Here is a 22,251-nt window from a genome sequence, read left to right on the forward strand (position 1 = left end):
TAACACAGAGAGAAAGTTAGTGTGTGTGTGAGAGACTGACAGACGGTGAACGATTGTCAGTCTCGCTTTCTACTCTGCTCTTCTCCCACAGTTTCTCTTTCCCCTTGCCTCTCTTCTGTGGCTCCCATAATAGTATCTGAACAGACAGCATTCCAGCGAGAGGGCACAGCCCTAATGACGACAAGATAAAAGGGCTGGAGAGGCTTCTCTGTTTCCATTCGTTGGCCTGACCTTCTTTAGAGCGTCAGGCCGTAAGTGAAACGGTCGCATATGGGGCTGTTTTACTTGGATGTCTTAATTGTTCTGTAACCATTGGGACTCTCACATGGTGTTTGGGGTGGCATTGGCTCAGGAGGTAGAGTACCCATCTAAGTGTCCTTGAGCAAGACACTTAAACCCTAACTGCTCTCGATGAGCATGCATGGTTGCCTCCGCCGTCTATGTAGAACTGGGAATGCGTGAATGTACCGTAATTTCCGGACTATAAGCCGCACCTGAATATAAGCCGCAATACATACGCAATGCGAGGTGCGCGATGCGAAACAAAAACACCAAAAAAAGCACCAGTCCTGGAGCTCCAGGCGCGCTAATTTGCGCCGCGGTCTACGCCGCTCTCGGACCCTTCCGACGAGGCTCTTTCTTGGGGTAGAAAAGTGTGGATGACCGCGGCTAAAATTAGCGCTCCTGGAGCCCAGGAGGTCAGGGGCTTTTTCCCCTGTCCCATGCGTGAAATTTCACCGCAGATTTTTCGCCCCACTTGGGCCATCCCGTATGTGATATACGCCAATTTCTTGTCACATAGTTGACACTGTACACCACTTGTTCTTTGTTCTCCTTGCATATTCTAAAATGCAACCACACTTTAGATTTATTTTGTGGCGGCATGACTGCAGGCTGCTGTGTGACTGTGTTGACTTCCTTGTTGTTCGGGGAGAGGGGAGGAGGCGTTGCTGCGAGGCGCGAGCATGGCTCGTGGACCAAATGGGGCCGTCTCGCAGACCAAAAGCGGCCGCTTTTTTTTTAATGACTATTCGATTCAAAATTAAAAAATCGATTCCCGTGCGTATCGATTGAACATCGATTAATCGATTAATTTGGGTCAGCCCTACAGTACAGTACAGTACAGTACAGTACAGCACCACTCACTTCAGACAGGTCTGTGTTTTACAAGGCTTTAGTTTAGAAATACTATTGGTCCGACTGTCATTAGACCTGTCATTAGACCTGTCATTAGACCGACAACCTAACACTAACCGCAAGCACGGGAGCACCGCATGTCCGACCGTTGTTTCCACATGTCGGTCCGTTGGTGTGTCTAATCTGCGTGTGCATCCCTTCCAAAGTATGCAATGCAACTAAGGCAATTTGTGTTATATACAGAGTAGTCTTGCAAGACGATCAGAGATCTTTGCCTACCGATAGGGGTCTTCTAAATGCAAGGTAGTTCAGCAGTCAGAATTCTACACTCACTGCTTTAGAAACCTATCATGTAACAGCCCTAATATGAAGGAGCGCCCTTAGGATTTTTACCAGCTTGCTTGAAGAGCTAGCTGGTCTGTGAACAGACGCTGCAACTAGTCAACACTTAATGCAACACTTTCACACAGTTGGCAGACAATGAGTGCTCGCCATCCTCTCAGAACACGGCAGAGAGCACTGTGTTGTCACATTTAACTTACCGAGGGTTGTATGAATTCCAAAGTATGCATGCTTTATTTGACTAACCTGGAAGAAAGCAGTATAGTCCATCTGAATTTAGAACAGAATTTAGTCAGATGGAATGGAAGGAATGCACCTACGGAGCAATTGAGAAGGCTATATATTTTTAATGCTAATTTGAGATCTCGAATTACAGTACTAATTGGATATCTCAATTTACTTTTTTGAGATCTCGAATTACAGTACTATTTTGAGATCGAATTACAGTACTAATTTGAGTTCTCGACTTACAGGGGTAACTATAACCAGGGCTGCACATAAGTGGTGCGCCGAACTCCGAGGCAGAAACCATATTAGCGTCTCTCACAGCCTAGGCACCGGCCACCGACTTTTTACGGGTACTAAGGTTTTAGTTCCGACATAGTGGAGTGGAACAGTGAAACAGTGCCCAACATGATCACCGTGTCTCGACATACTGTCCCTTATTATCGTAAATAGGATAGTGTACACTGTTTATTTTTGCACCGAGGAGCCATGTGTGTCTGACTACGTACGTCGCCTCAGCTAAAAACTAAAGGGAACTAGGGAAGCCTGATGTATGCTTCGCCGTACGATGTGTCGCATGTTAAAAAAATAGCCGATCTGAAAGCTCACAACGTGTCGCAACACGTTGTGAGCTAGTAGATCGGTTATTTAAATACAAAATAATAAAAAATATAAATATTGCTTTGATGCTCATATTATCCTTAGGAAGTATTAAGTTGTTTTTATTATAATATGCATTCCATAGGGCTGGACCACACATGGACCTAGATTTTAGCAAATTTAGATTTTTTTAATAATGGGATGAATCTACAACAAGAGCCATTCTAGGGCTAAATCTAGAGTTGCAATACCCTCCATTGACTCCCCACTCATCCAATAAATATTGTTTTACTTTAAGTTATTCATCCCTCTTTTATCCATCCGGCGAGACGGGTCGCCACATTTTAGGAGCACCAAGAAACTCCTCCAGGTGCTCCTCTGAGTACTAGACCAAAAAAGTTGTGTGCAGCCCTGACTATAACCGTCTTTACGATGGGGTGTGGTGTGTGTGTATGTCTTCTTATTTGAACCCTATTAGGAGTATAGGCCTATACGGCTGGCTATACAATATTTAAGCAGTAGATAGGTCTACCTGGGTGCGTTCTGAGGCTCTGAGCACACTGGTGCTGTGCCATAATTGCAAACCAATCAGTGTGCTCCCGGTGCATATCCAAACACATGAGTAATTGTTTGTTTCATGATGTTGAAATATATAGTTTTATTGAAAGGCAAATATAGTTGTAGGCTACTGTACACCGCTCACAGCGTGACGCTTTGTGGATATTTTCAGAGTAGCTCTAGCAGATAGGAAATAGGAGACTACAATTCAATTTACAAATTTGTAGACTATTGTACAGCTATTATCACAGATGTCTCCTCAATAAAGTATAGGCCTATATGCGTATGCATGTTTCTATTCTACTCGCATAACCATGTCTGTCTCATCAGTCATGTAGATCAGCTATTTTTGGGCAGGAAAGGGAAAGTAGCCTACAGAGTTAATTATGCAACATGATGCGTGCTGACCCGACAGTTGCATTTCAACATGCGCATTGTATTCAGTGGTATTACATCAAATCCTAATTTATAGGCTACATAGAAGGGTGAGTTATTCTTCTAGGTTAAAACTGAATCCCTAAATGCGCTGTATGTCATCAAATGATGTCTGTCTACAGACACAGACCTTTCTGTTTATAGAAAAATATTTTTTTATTGCTTGTAGTCAGCTTGTAGATATTCAGCTGTTTTCAGTGCGCACAGGACAGCCCGCATAGTGCGTAATGCGTATCCATAACTGTCTGAGCGGCTTCATAGCCTACGCTCTAGCCATTGATTGCCTTTGAATTAAACAATATTTGATAAAAAATAGAAGTAAGTATATAGTAAAAGTGCATTTCGATCCCTAATATACTGTGTTGTACACAGCACATAGTATATCTTAACCCATTCTGACCGGGCACCCATTTTGGGGTCAGCATCATGTTATGCTTTAGCTATTGAAAAATAGCAGATCTACAAGCTCATATCGCGCCACCGAGTGGCGCGATACGAGCTTGTAGGTCTGCTATTTTTGAATAATCAAAGAACGACTGACATTTTTAGAATCTGATCTCAGGTCAGAATGGGTTCATCAGACCAGTGTGTGTCCGGCGGAAACCTCGTATGAATCTGATCTCAGGTCAGAATGGGTTAAAGTCTGCCAATACTTTGAGTGCTCACATCCCGACCCTAGGACTAAATAATTTTAAAGAATTCATTCTAATCTACGTTGTACGCATGAGTATGGGTAAAGCAGGTAGGAGGTATATACTCCTCTCATTAGTATGGGTAAAGCAGGTAGGAGGTATATACTCCTCTCATTAGTATGGGTAAAGCAGGTAGGAGGTATATACTCCTCATTAGTATGGGTAAAGCAGGTAGGAGGTATATACTCCTCTCATTAGTATGGGTAAAGCAGGTAGGAGGTATATACTCCTCTCATTAGTATGGGTAAAGCAGGTAGGAGGTATATACTCCTCATTAGTATGGGTAAAGCAGGTAGGAGGTATATACTCCTCATTAGTATGGGTAAAGCAGGTAGGAGGTATATACTCCTCATTAGTATGGGTAAAGCAGGTAGGAGGTATATACTCCTCATTAGTATGGGTAAAGCAGGTAGGAGGTATATACTCCTCATTAGTATGGGTAAAGCAGGTAGGAGGTCCTAGATGAGTATGGGTAAAGCAGGTAGGAGGAATATACTCCTCTCCTAGATGAGTATATGAGACATCAAATGTCTCCCCCTATTCAATAGGGGGAGACATTTGAAGTTGAACCAGTACTGAATCTTCTGCATTATTAATTCATGCAAAACTTACAATATGGTAATCAATTAAAATCCAAAATTCAACCAGATTGTTGAGTGTCATCCCTTCTCTCTCTCCCCCCTTGCTTTCCTGTCGAGGTTCAGCATATTCTCATATGCCGATAATCTACATTGCAGGAACTTGTGATATGTGTAACCCTGTTGTGCAGTCCAGGCTGACAGATATACTGAACCTGAACCTTAGATGCTTGTAGGCTTGAGCACATGCCGTTTTGTTGTCTGCTTCTGTAAATTTGTTTCATTGTCAGTCTCACAAATTAATTTAGTCTTAATTTATAGACTGTGTGTGTGTGTGTGTGTGTGTGTGTGTGAGTGTGATAAGAACTCTGTGTGGTACGATGTTTGTTGGTAACAATCATCCATTGTTAATAGTTAATAGTAAAACACGGCTGTGTTGACTTCTGAGGAGAATGAATGCATTGAGGCACGAATAAAATACTGAAGTTTAAAATTCATATAAAAACAGTTGATTTTCTTTGGAAAGTTATTTGGTGCGTTGAGAGAACAAGGTTCAGTTTTTTTTTGTGGTGCAACCACATCAAGGAACAGCAATGTCCGTGTTCACCTATGTGTTGGTTCACCTATGTGTTCATGAGCACCAATATATGACTATGACTACTAGTAGGGGCGCTGTTGTGCAGAAACAGAGATAGTATTAGTGCTGCACTGTTGCCTGCTAATGAGAGAGAGGAGAGGAGAGGAGGGGGGGGGGGGAGAGAGGGGAGTTGCACCACTCAGTTCACACGGGTGTGTTTTTTTAATATATATATAAAAATTTTATCCCACAATTTTGCAACCCATTTTATCACTACACTTCCTCTGCCAACCTGGGGGGACAGCAGACTGACCTCATGCTTCCTTCTATGCATGAGGAGTCCAAGCTGCTTCTTTTCACCTGACAAGGGAGAGTTTCCCCGGCCGGATGTAGCGCATGGAAAGAACACGTTATTCCAACCAGTTCCTTTTAGTTTAGAGACCAGGATTTTTTTGTGAGGGTACTGTACCTACCCTAGGGTAGTGGTTCCCTAACTTTTTCATGTCAAGGACCCCCAAATTGACACTATTGGCCCGTGGACCCCATTTGAAATACATTTTATAAGAGAAGATTTTTACAACTGTAGCAGTGATTCTCAACAATTTTAATTTCAAGGGCCCCCCAGTTTGACATGCATATTAGACTTAGACTGCCATTTAATGGCATTTCTATCTCTGGGACCCCCAATTTATATTGTAAAATCAATGTTAATTTAACCCTGAGAGTGTACAAATGGAACCCAGGGCCATTTGGGCCACAAAAAGGCCCTTTCGCCTGCCTCGGGTATGGGCGCCCACAAAGTTCAAGGTTTCTTAATTGTGTACAAATACATAGGTGTTACATTGTTATTATTATAGCAGCATTAATATTAATAGCAGTATTAAGAAAAATCATAGTTTTGTCTAGCGCTGAAGATGCTTGAAGGTGCTGTGTTAAAGATTTGTACTCCCAGGTTATTATCTGTACATGTATATGTCAAAGCTGTAAAGTGACCTGTCAGTGTACTTGGCATTTTTCAACACACAGGCTGCCTCTGACTCCAGACAGAGCTGCCAGAGGTTTATGCAGAATGTTTTTCATGAACCGCATGCTTGACATCCTTACATTACCATGGGTAATAAGCCTAATTGCTAAATCAATGTATGATATAATATATCTTGTACCTCCTTGATTCAGTTGATTGTTTTTTTTATTTTTTATTAAAGATATTTTTTTGCGGCTTACGCCTTTATTGATTTTTTAAGGGATAGAAAGTAGTCTGACAGGAAACGGGAGAGAGATGGGGGGATGACATGCGGTAAAGGCCGTGTCGGGTCCGGGAGTCGAACCCGCGGCACACCGCGACTGGATCACCAGTCCGGTGCCCAGACCGTTACGCTACGGCCTGGGCCCAGTTGATTGTTTTAACTGCATACCACAGTCATAACTAAATATACAAAATTGCAGTAAACTAAGTGCTACCTGACACTTTCTTACCAATAGAATAGCAAACTAAGTTTACCTATTATGGGCTACAGGGCTAGTCCTTTTTTTAAATGAGCCCTCAGTCCTCTACTTCTCTTAAAGTGGACCAAAAAGTGGAACAACAAGAAGGGGATCAGTTATTTTTGCTTTCAAATTCTCATTGTCACAAAAGGGTTGTGTGTCTTATGTCAGGATTCTCTGCTTTTTCTGTATGGTAAATAAAAGTACTTTTGATATAGCCTACTTACTTTGATGCAGCACTGCAGTTCTAATGAAGTTCCTTGATTTCATATGAATTGTAAAACCTTAGCAATTCTGTGTATTGACAGTTGCCCTTTCATGCCCTTTTGTCTTCATTCTATATCAAGATACATGTCATTTCCTCCTCGCACCAAAATACTTCTCGTCCGACGTCCACTAGTCTTTGGTGTTAACGGCAGCCATGGTTTAGATTTTTCGAGCTTCCTGGTGCAATAGCATGTTATGTACGGCAAACCTCGCAAGGCTAAAATAAAATGGAAAAGGCAAAACTAACCTTTAGTGCTTAACAATGAACAGTTTAAGCAAACCACAACACAGAATTGAAGTGTACAGTACTCGGACCACTCCCAATAATTGGGTAGGGTTCGTTTCAGAGGGGTCTGTCAGAGCCCTAGGCAAGCTTTGTCGAAGGCACCCCTGCGCAATGTAATGTATTTTTTGAGGGCTACATAGCATCCTAGTCGACCTGGCACCCTAGGCAGGAAACTGTTTCGCCTGTCCGTCGGGCCAGCCCTGATTGTTTATATGGTAGGTATAATATGCACAAAGAATTCTGCCTAATCGCTCCGAGTTCATTTGGTGGGCTTAAAGTGTGAACACTGTCTCTGCATCAATGTCACAATGTTTCACTATGGGTCTGCAAGAGGATAGCCATCTATTAGGGATCTATAGGGTCCGTGTGTGTCTGTGTATCCATTCTAGAGCAAATCTCACAAAGTGAGGGACCAATGATCCCACACTTTGCATGCCTGCCAGTAGGCCTCAGAAATCCGTAATCCATATGGGAGCCACTCCGTGCCATGATGATTACATTTTTATTTAGTTAAATTAAATAAAAGAAATATTTGTTTGTTGCATCTTTTCTCATAGAGCTGTGGCACTGGAACATAAACATGTCTGTAATCCCGTCGTTAACGTCTCCCCTACATTTGTCTCTGGTTTTCCAGGTGCAGATGCAAGTTCACCCAAACCTGTCGGCCAAGGAAGACGCTCTGCAGCACATCGAGGAGTTGATCCTCCAGCTCCTCAACATGCTGTGTGTGGCCCAGCCCCGCTCTGTACAGGACGTGGAGGTAATGGGCTCTATGCACACATGCCATTTTGGAAAGAACTTGGGCCCCTTCCCAGTGTTGATTTTGGCCGCAAATTTTGTCATAGTCTCTTGAATAGCTTTCATTTAGTTTTAGTTGCATTTTAGTCACCTGGAATGTTTCAGTGTTAGTCGAGTGTTAGTCGAGTCTAGTTTTAGTCGACTAAATATCATAAGATTTTAGTTGACTACATCTATAGTTGATTCAGTCAACAAAAATGTTGATGCCGTCGTAACGTAATGGCTGATTTTACACTTGAAAATTGCCGTAGATCTGCTGTTTTCAGCATGCAGCAAGTGTAAAATGACTTTTACTGGATCTCTTGTCCACTAGTCCATTCCAAATCAATACTGCCCCTTCCCTTCAGAGGTGTTACAGATGATACTAATGAAGGCTCTGTTCCATTCTGGTCAGTCAGGGTGCTGCTATTCTGCTACCCCAGTGGGTCTCAAAGTGTCCTTGAGTGGGTTCCAAATGGCCCTGAGTATGGGTGAGTAATTCTGAGAGTGTACAAATGGAACAATTTCGTTCCATTTGTACTCTCAGAGTTATGGGGGTCCTTGAAATTAAAAAGTTTGAGAACCACTGCACACTAAATGGAACAGAACCTTAATTGGTATCATCTGTAACTGTCTCATTCCTGAACCACGTGCTAACTTCTACATCAGTGTTCTTCTGCAGAGGGTGTTCTAAAAATGTTAAGAGTCATAATGGGTCATTTAACTGATGAGATGCTTTCACAGATCTCGCCTGTGAGTTGTGAATGTACTTGCAACTTTTAAAATATATCTAATTTTAAAGTGTGTCTTCTGAGAACGATGTAATCTTCGCGACCAGCTGTAACACGTGACACACTGATTCCCACCTGTGTCACATTATAAATACATGGGTGTATGCGTGCACAATGCATTATGTGTTATGTAGATTGCAATGTCTAAAGTTGCGTTCAAACATGAAGATATATATTTGTTTCCAGTCGCTTCAATCACTTCACTTTGCTCGCGGAGATCAGTGTTGGTAAAAAAAGTCCCTTTCTCTCGCGTTGTGTGCCGATTAGCTGTATACACAGTAATTTAACTTTGGGAGTGTAACCAAATGGACCCACTCTTCACCCACGATGGCTCGGTTCAATTTATTTAACATAATTACTGCTACTACTAATGTACTGTATATCAAACTGTACCCTAAAAGGTAGATCGTGATCTACCAGTAGATCACAAAGACTGTGCAGGTAGATCACAGAAATATATAATTTAAATTTAAAGTAGGCATCTGCCACTTGAATTAAGGCGACTTGACTTTTGACATCAAAAAGTGCCTGTCAGCTCAAACCCACAAACATCTTCCATGTTTTCAAAAGTGTTGCGCACAAACCTCAGTAGCATTACAAAGTTATATAGGCCTACTAAAAAAACAACAAATTCAATTTACACCCTCAGCAAGATAGAAATTGTTTGGGTGGGTAGATCTCCTTTAGCTGGGCATTTTGAAGGTAGCTCTCAAGTCTAAAAAGTGTGGGCGCCCCTGCTGTACATTTTCAAAGATTGCATTGACTTTATATGTAATCGCGCCGTTCTAACTACTCAAATCTGAACGAACCTTAAAGGTATATTCAGTGATTTCACTCAAAAAACCTTAGGTTTAGTTTTTGGCTGTGGGACCCAGCCTTTCGTCCAATCAGGATAGAGAGTCAAAAACGAAACCTAAGGTTTTTTGACCCCCAGGGGTTAACTGGGGACAGGGAGGAACTCCTTATATGGCCAGCACACTCTATAGTAGGGAGGATTATCACAACAAAACAAAAAAATAAGTGATATTTGAATTAAGTGAAATCACTGAATATACCTTTAAGTCTCCATTCTCCTTTCCAGGAACGTGTCCAGAAGACCTTTCCCCACCCTATCGATAAGTGGGCTATAGCTGACGCCCAATCAGCTATTGAAAAACGCAAGCGGAGAAACCCTTTACTTCTCCCGGTGGACAAGATACATCCTCTGCTTAAGGTAAAGACCCCAACCCAGCTTAGGCCACCAGTCTTTCCAAGATTTGATGAGTTGTGTTCCAAAATGTTCCACACCATTTTGGATTGAAATCATTACCAGGGGTTTGTCATTCAATGTTGATAGACGGCATGATGGTTTAGTCGGCATATGTATTTTTCTTCCTTTCGGGCAACATACTATATGAATCACCCTCTTTTCTCTGAACAGGAGGTCCTGGGATATAAGGTTGACTACCATGTCTCCTTGTACATCGTAGCTGTGCTCGAATACATATCAGCAGACATACTGAAGCTGGCTGGCAATTATGTCGGCAACATCCGGCACTATGAAATCAGCCAGCAGGACATCAAGGTGTCCATGTGTGCAGACAAAGTAGGTTCTAAAGTTCTGTGTATGAGTCTTTTCTTTTTTCTTAAAAAAAAAAAAATAGTAATCAGAATTGCTTTCATTACATTATGGTTGGGACATCTCCTTGGCTCAAACAGTTATGCACTGACCCCATGAATCGCAAAGTCCTGAGTGGAGGACCTGTCTTGTATTCTCAGCTCCGCCGTCTTATCTAACAAAGCCTAAACATTTCAAAACAAATAAGATTTTAAAGAGCAACATTGCAGATTTTTAGTCTGAATCTGTGGTGATGAGGTTCTCTTTAGAAAATGTTGACATAACACTTCACAGTTTGTTCTGTGTCAAGTGCCAGTTCTGAGTGGAGCTGGAGATCAATGCCTAAAATGAGTTGAATTTTTTTACATAGGCTGGCCTCTTCACATTGGGACGGTGGGATTGAGGTCATTCTGATGCACAGCAGCAACAATACTCTATAGGAATAAACTTGGAATTGTGGGAGTTGAGGCATTTCTTTTAGTTTGACTCGGTTCCACAGATAAATATTGTGAAAATAGCTTATCTACAAGCTCACATCTTGGCTTGTAGATCAGCTTTTTTTTACTCTTTATATATATATATATATATATATATATATATATATATATATATATATATATATATATTATATTAACTGGCTTATGGCCAGCCTAATTAACAGTGGATTGTGCCTTCTGCCTGCACTATTCATATGTTTAATTCGTCATTTTAATGCCAATAGAAAAATCTGTGATATACACACTACATCTCATTCTCACACGGCAATCCTATAGTATTAGACACTCAGTCCTGAAGGTGGCGGTAACGTCACCATTATGCGAATATGGCGATGTCACTTCCGTTTTAAGGAACAATAACATCCGGTACTAGCTTTGGACTGTGCAGCACTATCGGATGTCCAGGATGCTAAGCGATCATTGTTTATTTTAACTAAGTCAAATTAAGCTCTAATCAAGCCCAAAATATCGCATTTTACGCAGCGATGCACATAAAGACCACGTGCGTGATCGACTGTGCACGCGCGGATTTCGGCCGGTTTTAGGTAGATTACATCGGCCGTTAGCCAAACAAGCTAAAAGTTGCTACATTTTGTTATATTAAGCTCCCTATTACAAGTGATTAAACGATTACGTCAATAGCCATAAAGGATTTATTGATTAATTACGTCAATAGCCATAAGGGGGTTAATTGGCTAATGTTTGACCAGTTTTTATAGTTTCCCTTCATCTAACATGTGCCTTTCCATCTCCAGGTGCTGATGGATATGTTTGACCAGGAGGAGGATATTGGTTTGGTGTCCCAGTGCACAGAGGAGCCCTCCTCTTCCGGGGAGCTGACCTATGACGACCAGGTGAGGCAGGAGATCGCAGAGGAACGACAGTACCTGAGAGAACTCGACCTCATCATCAAAGTGTTCCGGCATCACTTTTTGTCCAACAACAAAATCTTCACGCCTCAGGTGAGGACAGTTTTGCATGATTACCTCATACTCTTGTATTCAGTGATCTGAAGATTGAAGGTTGAGTTTGTTGGAAGTATTTCTGTGTCCCTTTTATACTCATATATGGCAATAGTCATCAATATGAAATTATAGTTCTGACGTCATAGACTTGCTACTAAGTACTATGGTCATGGGTACCGTACTGGGTACAACATATGTACCGACAACGAGTACAACGGGTATTGCAAAAATGTGCAGTGCATGCATTCCCAACTTGCATCGCTCCTAACTTGCATTGTTCCCGAGTAGCCATCGCTGGCCTACAAAAACAGTTCTCCCTTTAATTGTATTCAAATTGAACAAGCTGCCTTCTACAACCAAAATTATATTTTCTGCTGAGCAGCAAATTCATCTGTTCAGCTGAAGAATTGCAAGATGATTTATTTTGTCAATATTGTACAGCCTTGGGGGAGAACAGGAGCCACGACAAGAGCTCACAGTAAAACCCTCTCAACAGCAACGCTCAACAATGCTCTCCAACTGCAGTTTGATGACTTACTTAACTGAGCTGAACAAATCCAGCATAAGAACATTTAAAGATTACAGCTGAAATGCTGTAATTAACTAGCTGCTAATCGTTCACAGTGGAACTCTGTTGACTTTACAATCTGCTTTGAAAGGTAAAAACGGAGGCAGTACTTTACTGACGGCCTTCTTAGGAAAAAGTAGCTTTTGCCTCAGCAATTTTCTTCAGTGATGTGAAAGATCGTCCTGCTGCTACTTGCCACATTCACTGAAACCATTCTCACCTTAAGGCACGCCGCACTGAAAAAACTGGGCACCATGCCAGGAAGTTTGAGTTGCATGTCGGCCTCTCTCCACCCTCGTTTTGCTGTATCATCTCTGTCCTATCACAATAAAGTTAAGTCTTTAAAAAAGGAGAGAGGAAAAAAAGAAGAGATGGACAATATTATGTCTCAAACATGCTGGTAGTGGGTGGAAGTAAGGCAGGGTGGGCTTATTAAAACCTAAACACTGAAGCTGATTGGTCGCTCAGTGGGTTGAGAAAGACTGAGTGGAAAAGTAACGTTTTTTATGGGCTTCTGGCTGCGGCTTTGCATATTTTGGGTTGGGTAATTTGCGGTATCGTTTGGGTGAGGAGGATGGTCCTATCGCAGGCCCTGTGGAACGCAGAACATGTAATTACTGTGAGACAGGAACAACATGTGCAGCCCCTGCCAAAATAACCTCAATTATGTCTGGTGAAACACGGCATAATCTCAAATTACTTGGGAGAGTAGTCGAGAAAGTGCTCTGGTCAAATAATGACAGGACCGAACTTCTGTTCATGCTGGGCCAGCCAATAATCTCCACATTCTATTTTCAGTTGTTTCTCATCATTTTGATGGATGATTCCTTTTCTCTCTCTCTCTCTCTCTCTCTCTCTCTCTCTCTCTTTCTCTCTCACTCTCACTCTCACTCTCACTCTCACTCTCAGGCTTGCAAGCAAATTAGTCCTGCTTTTTTACAGCCTCCACTGTATGTTGTCATCATGGATCTTTTTTTAAACTTATTTATCCAGGGCAGGTTAGCTGAGTCTAAATATTCTATTTCAGCAACACCCTGTTTCTCACTGCTGAATGCTAGTATTAGCCCAGTGATTAGCTTCAGTTTAGGGGTGAGCGTACTGCTCAAGGGCACCTTGATGATATTATTTGAACATATGTTTTGAGGGGTGATAGCCCCTACTGACTGTGCACAAACTTTGTCCTACACAAACATTAAATGACAATGAATGGACAATGTTTAGTGTTTGAGTGTCACTTCACATGGGTGTGATTTTTCACTTTGTGTGATCAAATTTCCTTGCCTGATCTGGAGATTTCAACTGAATTTCAACAGCGTTTTTGCTACTACTTTTAGCTGTTAAAAAACAGTGGCCTTGTGGTTAGAGTGTCCACCCTGAAACTGGGAGGTCGAGATTCGATCCCTGGCCGGGTCATACCAAAGACTGTAAAAATGGGACCCAATGCCCCCCTACTTGGCACTCAGCATCAATGGGTTGGATTGGGGGGTCAAATCAACGAATCAAATGATTCCCGAGTGCAGCACGGCTGCAGCTCACTGCTCCTTGGCTGTGGCTCACCGCTCCAAGAGATGGGACAAATGCAGAGAACAAATTTCACTGTGGTAACGTGTGTGACAAATCTTACACCTTTTTAAATGGTAATTTAGTTACCATTCCACCATCCTTCACTCCAACTATGTGTTTCTTTTATTATTTATTATTTCTGTTAAAATAAAAGTGTGATCCTAGTTAGACAATAGACACCTTGTTTATTTACTTCACTCCATTCCTGAATGACCTGTGAGTGTGTCAAATTCCCCAGACTCAATAAACGCAATGTAAAAAAAATATATATAAGGTTGACAGTGTGGCCTACTTGTTAGAGTGACCTACCTTTTGACAAAAGGTCACAAATTCGATGACCACAATTGTGACATGCCCCTCACTGTAGGTAGCTCCTGATAAGAACATGCAATGTACTGTAAAGAATGTTCCTTCCTGTATTCATCTTGTTGCAGAACAGCACTGCCTGTTTTGCCACCACAAAGGATAGTTACTTAACAGCTTGTGTATTCTTGGTAAATGCCACCAGCCATTTCTGTTCATCTCAGTCATGACTGGCTACTATATATATATATATATATAGTAGTGAATATAGTATATATCCAATTACATTTCTCAGTCACCACGACTGATTTCGGTCATTTGGATTCGATGGAAGCATGTCGTGCACCGAAAATAGCAGATCTACAAGCTCTGCTATGCAGTTTATTTTTTTAAGATTAGGTTATTTGTATATATATTATATATATAAACTAGCAATAGAATACATGTTAGAATCCATGAACCTCCATGAACATGAACGGTCTCAGAAATGTCAAATGTGGGGCGCCCGCTGGCCTAGTGGTTCAGGTGCATACCACATAATAGGCTCTGGCCTGACAGCGTGTTGCGTGTTCGAGTCCCGATCATGACGACCTTTGCTGCATGTCTCTCTCCCCTTCTCTCTCTCCCTCTTTCCTGTCAATCTCCACTTGAAACTATCAATAAAGGCAGAAAAGCCTTTTTTTACTTCACTCACAGTACCTTATTATAGATCAGTTCCCTCAAATATTTTGTGTCAATATTTTTCCAAGTTCAATTCAGTCACCCCTCACTATATCCAGTTTCACTCTGTTAATGACTAATCCTTGTTTTCCCAGGATGTGGAGGTTATCTTCAGCAACATCATGGACATCCATGAGTTGACACTGAAGCTCCTCGGTCTGATCGAAGACGCCGTGGAGATGACGGCCGATGGCAGCCCGCACCCTTTGGTCGGTAGCTGCTTTGAGGACCTGGCAGAGGTACACATGATACGTAATGTAGCAGTGCTGCAGGCTCTAGTGTGTTCTATAGAAGGGGAAGTGGTTTCAAAAAGGTTCCTATAGTGTATTCTGCTACTGTGCAGAGGTATATGGAAGTCTGCCTGTCCTGACCTGGAAAAACCCTTGGGTCTTCAAATTCAGACGTTCCCTGATTATTTGGGTAGAAGTTAATCGGAAACAGAAATTCACTAATCACCTTAACAAGGACACAAGGCAGCATCCAAGGTTACATGCACATGAAAGCACTCGGTCCACTGGCTGCGGTTACATGAGGGCTTTTTCATTCAGAATGAAAACTTCAGAATTAATTCATTCAGAAGTAAGTTTTTTGCTGCGTGTTTACATGGGAAATGGTCATTCCGAATGAGTGTTTACATGGACAATACTTTTAAATCCCATTATTTCATTCCACATCAGGTTTGGGGCTGGGAAGGCTTCTGATTGGATATGGGGCGGGGCGGATATGTTTACGTCCAGTGGTGGAAAGTAAATAAGTATTTACTTTAGTAAAAAATTGAGGTTAAATTTTGAGGTATTTCTACTTTACTTGAGTATTTCCAATTTCCAATACTTTTACTTCTACTCCACTACATTTCAGGTAAAACAAAATAATAATAATAAAACACTTTTATGCCATATTACTTTATATTTGATGTATCCTGTAGCCTATGAGAGGTTGCTAGTTTCTTATAATTAATCGCAAAACAAGAGCATAATATAGCCATACCAATTACATGGAAAATAGCATGCACAGAAAGACCAGAATGAACTTAAATCCGAATGAGTCCACAATTGTTTCAATAGGATTTAAAAATGGAATAAACCGGTCAGTTACATCAGATCTAAGTTTAAATCAGATTGGCCATTTTCATTCCGATTTTAAGTTTTTGTAGGTGTTTACATGACAACTTTTAATAGGATTTAACTTTTATTCTGAATGAAAAGGGGATTTAACTGTCCATGTAAACGTAGCCAATGTCATCCCTGTAAAGTCTCCGTGGAGGCTCAAGAGTCTCTTCCCTGTTTGTTCCTCTAGGAGCAGGCGTTTGACCCATATGAGACCTTGTCTCAGGACATCCTTAGTAAGGAGTTCCAGGAGCACTTCAACAACCTGATGGCACGATCCACTGTCTGTCTGTACTTCCAGGTAAGACCTTCAGCAAACAGTTCTGGACGCAGTGAGAGTTGAAGGGCATTTAGTTACAGTAGTTTAGTTGGTTAACTACAGGGCCTTTAGTCTGTCACGTTTGTTTAGGAAATACATTTGTTTGTTTTCAGATCTAATGCTTGAAATGCAAAAACAAGGTCTGGAACTTGTAACACAGTGACCAAAATCTTTGTATGGAAATGTTTTTCATCCATGCACACATTGACTTATGCTTAAACCTTTTCTTTGAGTTGTCCTGGCATTTCTTCTGGGCAGAGAGGGAAGCAGGAGTCTACACTCACGTCGCACACTCGTAGCCTACATTAATCTGCTCCGCCAAAATTCAAGTAACTTTCATAATGACAATTTAAAGGGAATCCTACTTTGAGCGACGTGCGTCCATTGATGGTAGCATACTCTGTGTAAATGTCGCCACGTTCAAAAACGTATCCAGCAAACAAACTCCTCAGCAAAGCGTTATAGTATTATATAGTAAGCAGATGGGATCAACACTTGCAAGCATAACATTTTAAATCCCTTTATAGAGAGGTTAAAAACCACAACATAAATAAACCAGAGTTTCACTTCTCTAAGGAATGACATGATGTATTCTTTTTGCCTTGAAGTGCAGTAAATGAAGGCAGAGTGTTGACAAAGCTTTGCTTTTTTTTGCCTTGAAAATCATGAAAGGCAGACGTTTTGCATGGCTCTGCTGTGCTCACTAAAGTTTATTGAGCACAGCATGGTCCCCATTTAGGCCCCCTAAATGAATATGCATTTGACTGCGGACCCCCATCTGAAAAATATTTTGTGTGTGAGCTTGTAGATCGTCTATTTTCAAATAGCCAATGTGTATGAATAAAGTGGTTAAATAGATATTTATGATATTCATAAATTTAGCTGGGGACCCCCTGGAAATGCTGGACCCCAACCAAACCAATACCATAGTGTGTAGGTTAATCACTTTTTTTAAAGTGATTATATTATACATCTATTTTGCCGCATAAATTCACATAAAACCCAGCATATTCCATCGTATAATCAACATTAAATAATAATAATATTTTTGCCCGCATTTTTCTGGGTCTACTAAATGGTATTTCTTTTAGTTTTTTGTTACGTTTAACTGCTAAGTAAATTGGAACATCACACCCGTGTGAAGTGAGGGCGGGGTGCTCTGATTGCTATGATTAGTTGATGTAATGATGATGTAAAACAAACGGTGTCAAAACAAACATTACATTCTCTTTATTGTTAATGGGATTTAATGTTTGTTAGGGACAAAACAAACATTAATTTCTCTTCATTGTCAATGGCGTTTTTAAAACAAACATTGAACTAAAAACAAACAATAAACCTGCTCCTCAAAAACGTGCAAAGAAATATCGTGATAATATCGTTTATCGTGATACGGCTTGAAAAAATATCGTGATAATATCGTTTATCGTGATATGGCTTGAAAAAATATCGTGATAATACTTTTGTCCATATCGACCATTGTCACATCCTCTTTTCCCCTTTCTCTGTCCCATCTTGGCTGTCAATCTCCACTATCGTATATGGCACAAATGACTGTAAACATAGCTGTATTGTAAATGTTTGTTTAATATGAAAACTCAAGTAGGTCATTCTGTGTGTTTATACCAGCACAAGAATGTCTGACCGTTATTCCTGTCTCACTTTGAAGTCAACCTGGGTGCCGGGTGGAATGCCTCCAGCACTGTTTGAGGGCATGTCATGACATATTCAATGTCCTGTGTACCGTTTATTCACTGCTGCCGCATTGTTTTATTTGGACATTCCTCACAGGAATAGCATTGAATTATGCTCAGTGGGGTGCAGTTTGGCAGGCCCCTTTGAAGATGAAATATTTGCTGGTGTTTTCTCAGGCCAATAACCGCAGAGCGCCGCAACGTTCACATGTAATCGTATTAGAAAGCCTAGCTCAAAGCGTAGAGTATATATCCAAGCAGTGCACTCAGTGCTAAAGTGAAATGAGTTAAGTGCTGCTACTAATTGTTTTAATATTGTTTCATATTATCTGTCCTTAAACCTCTCTCCCCGGTCTTCTTTTGGGGCATGCTATGTTAAACCTGACACCTCCAGTCAAACAAATAATTTACTTGATATTTGTGTACTACAGTAATATCGTCTTCTTTGTGATGCTGTGATAACAAAGATTTAGTACTTCTCAGTGCTGCGTTACCTCGACAGGACCCTGCCAGTTTAGCCCAAGCATAGATCAACAACACCAGTACACCCTCAGTGCTATCCTCTGATTGCTGTTTTTTTGAAGGCTGATGTTCGGAAGAGAGAGCAGAGAAAATATACAGCACAGCCCACCAAGTTAAAATTAAAGCTTTGAATCACAATGGCTGCATTTTTGTTGTCTGCGGTCCTCTTTGGGGGGAGTTTTTTTTCTTCCTAAAAGTCGGTTGCACTCATTTAAAAGGCCCTTTTAATATGTGAGTTTTCCTGACTGCTGGTCGAATTTGTTGACATCTTCTCCTTGGCTCTAAAATGAAACTTATTAAATTAAATGCCAAGTTTGTCTCTTAGTCATTGTAACAGAGTCAGTATTATTATTTCATGTAACTTTGGTCTGTTTTAGGAAATGGGATAATAATAGGATCAGAATCAAGAGTTTTTAATTTGTCACTCACTCTGTTACAAACAACAAACATTGGTGGGACGTGTTCCGCATGTTAATATTAACCCTTTCAAACCAGGAAAGCATCTGTCATTTTAGATAGATTTCTTTGGCTTTTCCAAAATAGCAGATACAAGCTCATATCACGTCACTTTGTGCCACGATATGAGCTTGTAGATCTGCTATTTTTTTTAAATTGTACATTTTGCAAATCTTTGAATATATATATATATATTACTGCTTTGTTAACGCGAGACTCTTATCGCACGATAACAAAATATCGCCGCTAATCTATTCTTAAAAGTTGGGTCTGGGAGCTGGGTCTGCAGCGGCCAGGAGGGTGTGTGTGTGTGTGTGTGTGTGTGTGTGTGTGTGTGTGTGTGAGGAGGCGGAGCACTGCGACTGCACAGAGTGCACTGTGTAGTCTGTGAGAGGGACGGTACGTTAAAGTTCCACTTACTAGAAAAGAAAGAGGCACCGATGGAGCTGATGGATAAGTCCATATCCATAAGTTCTGGGACATAAAATTGCGCTAAATACTGTTATCCATGACGGTAGCAGCCTGCTGCTAGCTGTTGTGATATCATCATGAGCCTGCTGCTAGCTGTTGTGATATCATCATGACGGTAGCAGCCTGCTGCTAGCTGTTGTGATATCATCGATGAATCATCACAACCACAGAACCACAACATACACCGCTTTGACCAGGGTTGGCACATTTCTTGACTGTGAGAGAGAAACAAGCAACCAGGTCTATGAAAATGTTAACAGGCCAGATCAAGTCAGAAAATAAGTCTAAAACTAGAAAAAGTGCCCTTCCGGGCACAGGTCTCCACCAGGTTATCCACAGATCCGTGCAGTTAGAGGTAAAAACACTTTTCGGCCAGTTATAGCGCCACCTTGAGGCTGAGTTGAAATTGTTCATGTGGCATTTCGTCCTCGGCCTAGTGGGAATGTGGGTGCACAATTTCACGGAAATCACGCGATGTGTTCATGATTTGCAGCATTTTGTTTGAAACTGAGCACTCCTGTGAACTTTGGAAGCCAATCTTAACCAATCAGGATGGAGTGTGATAAATCTGAAAGACCCGTTTCGTTGAATGGCTCTAGAGAGACTGTGTACCAATTTGCGTGATGTTTGGACAAAATCTGTAGGTGTACTGTGCAAAAACTTGTTTTGCACAAAGCGGCCTCTTGGTGGCGCTATAACAGGCCATGGTGGAAAGTTTGGGGCAGAGGTTCATCGTTGGCATCCAGGGAGTGTGTGTGCAAAATTTGGCATCGACCGGGTTAACGGTGAAGTTTTTGCACAAAGCGGCCTCTTGGTGGCGCTATAACAGGCCGTTCTGGAAAGTTTGGGGCAGAGGTTCATCGTTGGCATCCAGGGAGTGTGTGTGCAAAATTTGGCATCGACCGGGTTAACGGTGGCCGAGATTAGCCTGTCACGGACACACGGACGGACGGACGGACGGACGGACGGACACACAAACGGACGGACGGAGTGCAAAACATACTCTCCCCACATGCCTTCGGCCTGGTGGAGACAATAAGCAACTATAGTGCTGACTGTCAAACATCATTGTCCAATGTTGTTTTAGAGCAGTGGTTCATTTTCATTTCAAGGACCACCAATATTTTAAAGAAACTTTACAGATAAACAAGTCAAAAGTAGCTTATAATGACTAGATTTCGCAACACTGAACAGTTCTACAAACTCACAATATAAAATATACGGTATTAATAGGCTAGTTGTATTGTTAATATCTATAATTAGGGCTCCTGGTCTACACCCGTTCTCAAGGACTATTTTAAATGCCCTCTGCAGAGTTCAAATGAGCCTTTTAATCTCCAGGATTGCAGTGAGACTAATCTAGATAAAAAAAAATATTCATGCCCACCAATTATTATTTATATATATATATATATATATATATATATATATATATATATATATATATAAATGGTGGGCATAAATCATTTTATTTATTTATATATATATATATAATATATATATATACATACATATATATATATATATATATACACAAATCTTTGCTTCTGGGGATCCCTGGAAAACAAAATTAACCTGTGATTTATGTTCATATTAGCCTTTTTACAAAATTTGTGAAAATTTCAGTGACATTGATTACGTTCTGTGCATTTCATGGTGTATAGCTATTGCTTGTCAAAACTTTTCTCCAATTCCTGTACGGAAGTGTGTGTGTGTGTGTGTGTGTGTGTGTGTGTGTGTGTGTGTGTGTGTGTGTCCCAGGGGCACATGCTGTAATGGTAGTCTCTGAGCAGCCCTTCTCTCCCTCCCTCTCTCCACTCATTCCCCTATTATATCAAACTGCCCCTATCCCATATAGCAGGAGTGTAATCTTATTTTAGAAGCCTTCCACTTTGTGTTTGGTTCCTTCAATAGATAAAACTGCCAAAGAAGGTTCCCATCTGCCCTTCTCTTTTTCCATTTTGGTAACACAACATACTCTGTTAAGTCATGTGTTATTTTATTTTATCAGTGGCTAAAATTCATTCATATTCCAATGGTTTTAATCAGAAGGATAGAAATTGTGGTATATGTTTGTTTCTCACTCCTCCTGAATTTCTCCATCTTTCGCTCCCTCTTCCCCCTTCCCCTCGGTCAGATGGATGTGTCTGTCAAGCACTCAGCCACTGCACTCTGCAGCTTTTGGTATTGTGGGTAAATTACATCGCCTTTTAAAAATAGAACAGACAGCCACACTGCGGGCCATTTTTCTCCAGGAGAGAGTGGTGGGGGTAGGGGCCGATGGAGGTTCAGGGTGTGTGTGTGTGTGTGGGTGGGGGTCTGGCCCGAGGCGTGTCTCATGTTGAAAATAAGCCGTAAATGAAGAACATCAAAAAATAACTTGGTTCCAGTCAGTCCTGTACCTCTGTGAAATGGGTACATGTTGTTCTTGTAGCTCATATGGAAAACGGCATTGTTTGTCTGTTTCAACTCTGTGCACTAGTCTTATAAATTACAAGACTTTTGATGTTGTTTGGTGTTATATGTTGTATTTTCATCTCATTGTCGAGTATTGCTCTAATCAGTTTTCTTTTTTTTTGCTATATGGTATGATAAGATCATTGCCAGAGCCTCAAGTGCAATAGCAAATTGGACATCTCAGTCAGTTTAGATAACTCAACAATTAAACAGATGTGTATTGACAGTGTAATTGAAAAATACAATGTAATTGTCAACCTATA

General features: G+C 41.1%; 1 protein-coding gene across 1 annotated transcript in view; it reads left to right on the forward strand.

Moving 5' to 3' along the window:
- The window catches only part of sos2 (son of sevenless homolog 2), a 62,629-nt gene that overhangs the window by 26,535 nt on the left and 13,843 nt on the right, over positions 1–22,251 (forward strand). Inside the window, exons 2-7 of the mRNA XM_083791151.1 lie at positions 7,817–7,942; positions 9,832–9,963; positions 10,171–10,335; positions 11,600–11,806; positions 15,059–15,202; positions 16,260–16,370. Coding sequence (XP_083647277.1) covers positions 7,817–7,942; positions 9,832–9,963; positions 10,171–10,335; positions 11,600–11,806; positions 15,059–15,202; positions 16,260–16,370 — 885 coding nt within the window. The remainder of the gene's footprint in view (positions 1–7,816; positions 7,943–9,831; positions 9,964–10,170; positions 10,336–11,599; positions 11,807–15,058; positions 15,203–16,259; positions 16,371–22,251) is intronic.

This window comes from Protomyctophum parallelum, assembly GCF_964188405.1.
Source record: "Protomyctophum parallelum genome assembly, chromosome: 20".
NCBI classification, from domain to species: Eukaryota; Metazoa; Chordata; class Actinopteri; order Myctophiformes; family Myctophidae; genus Protomyctophum; species Protomyctophum parallelum.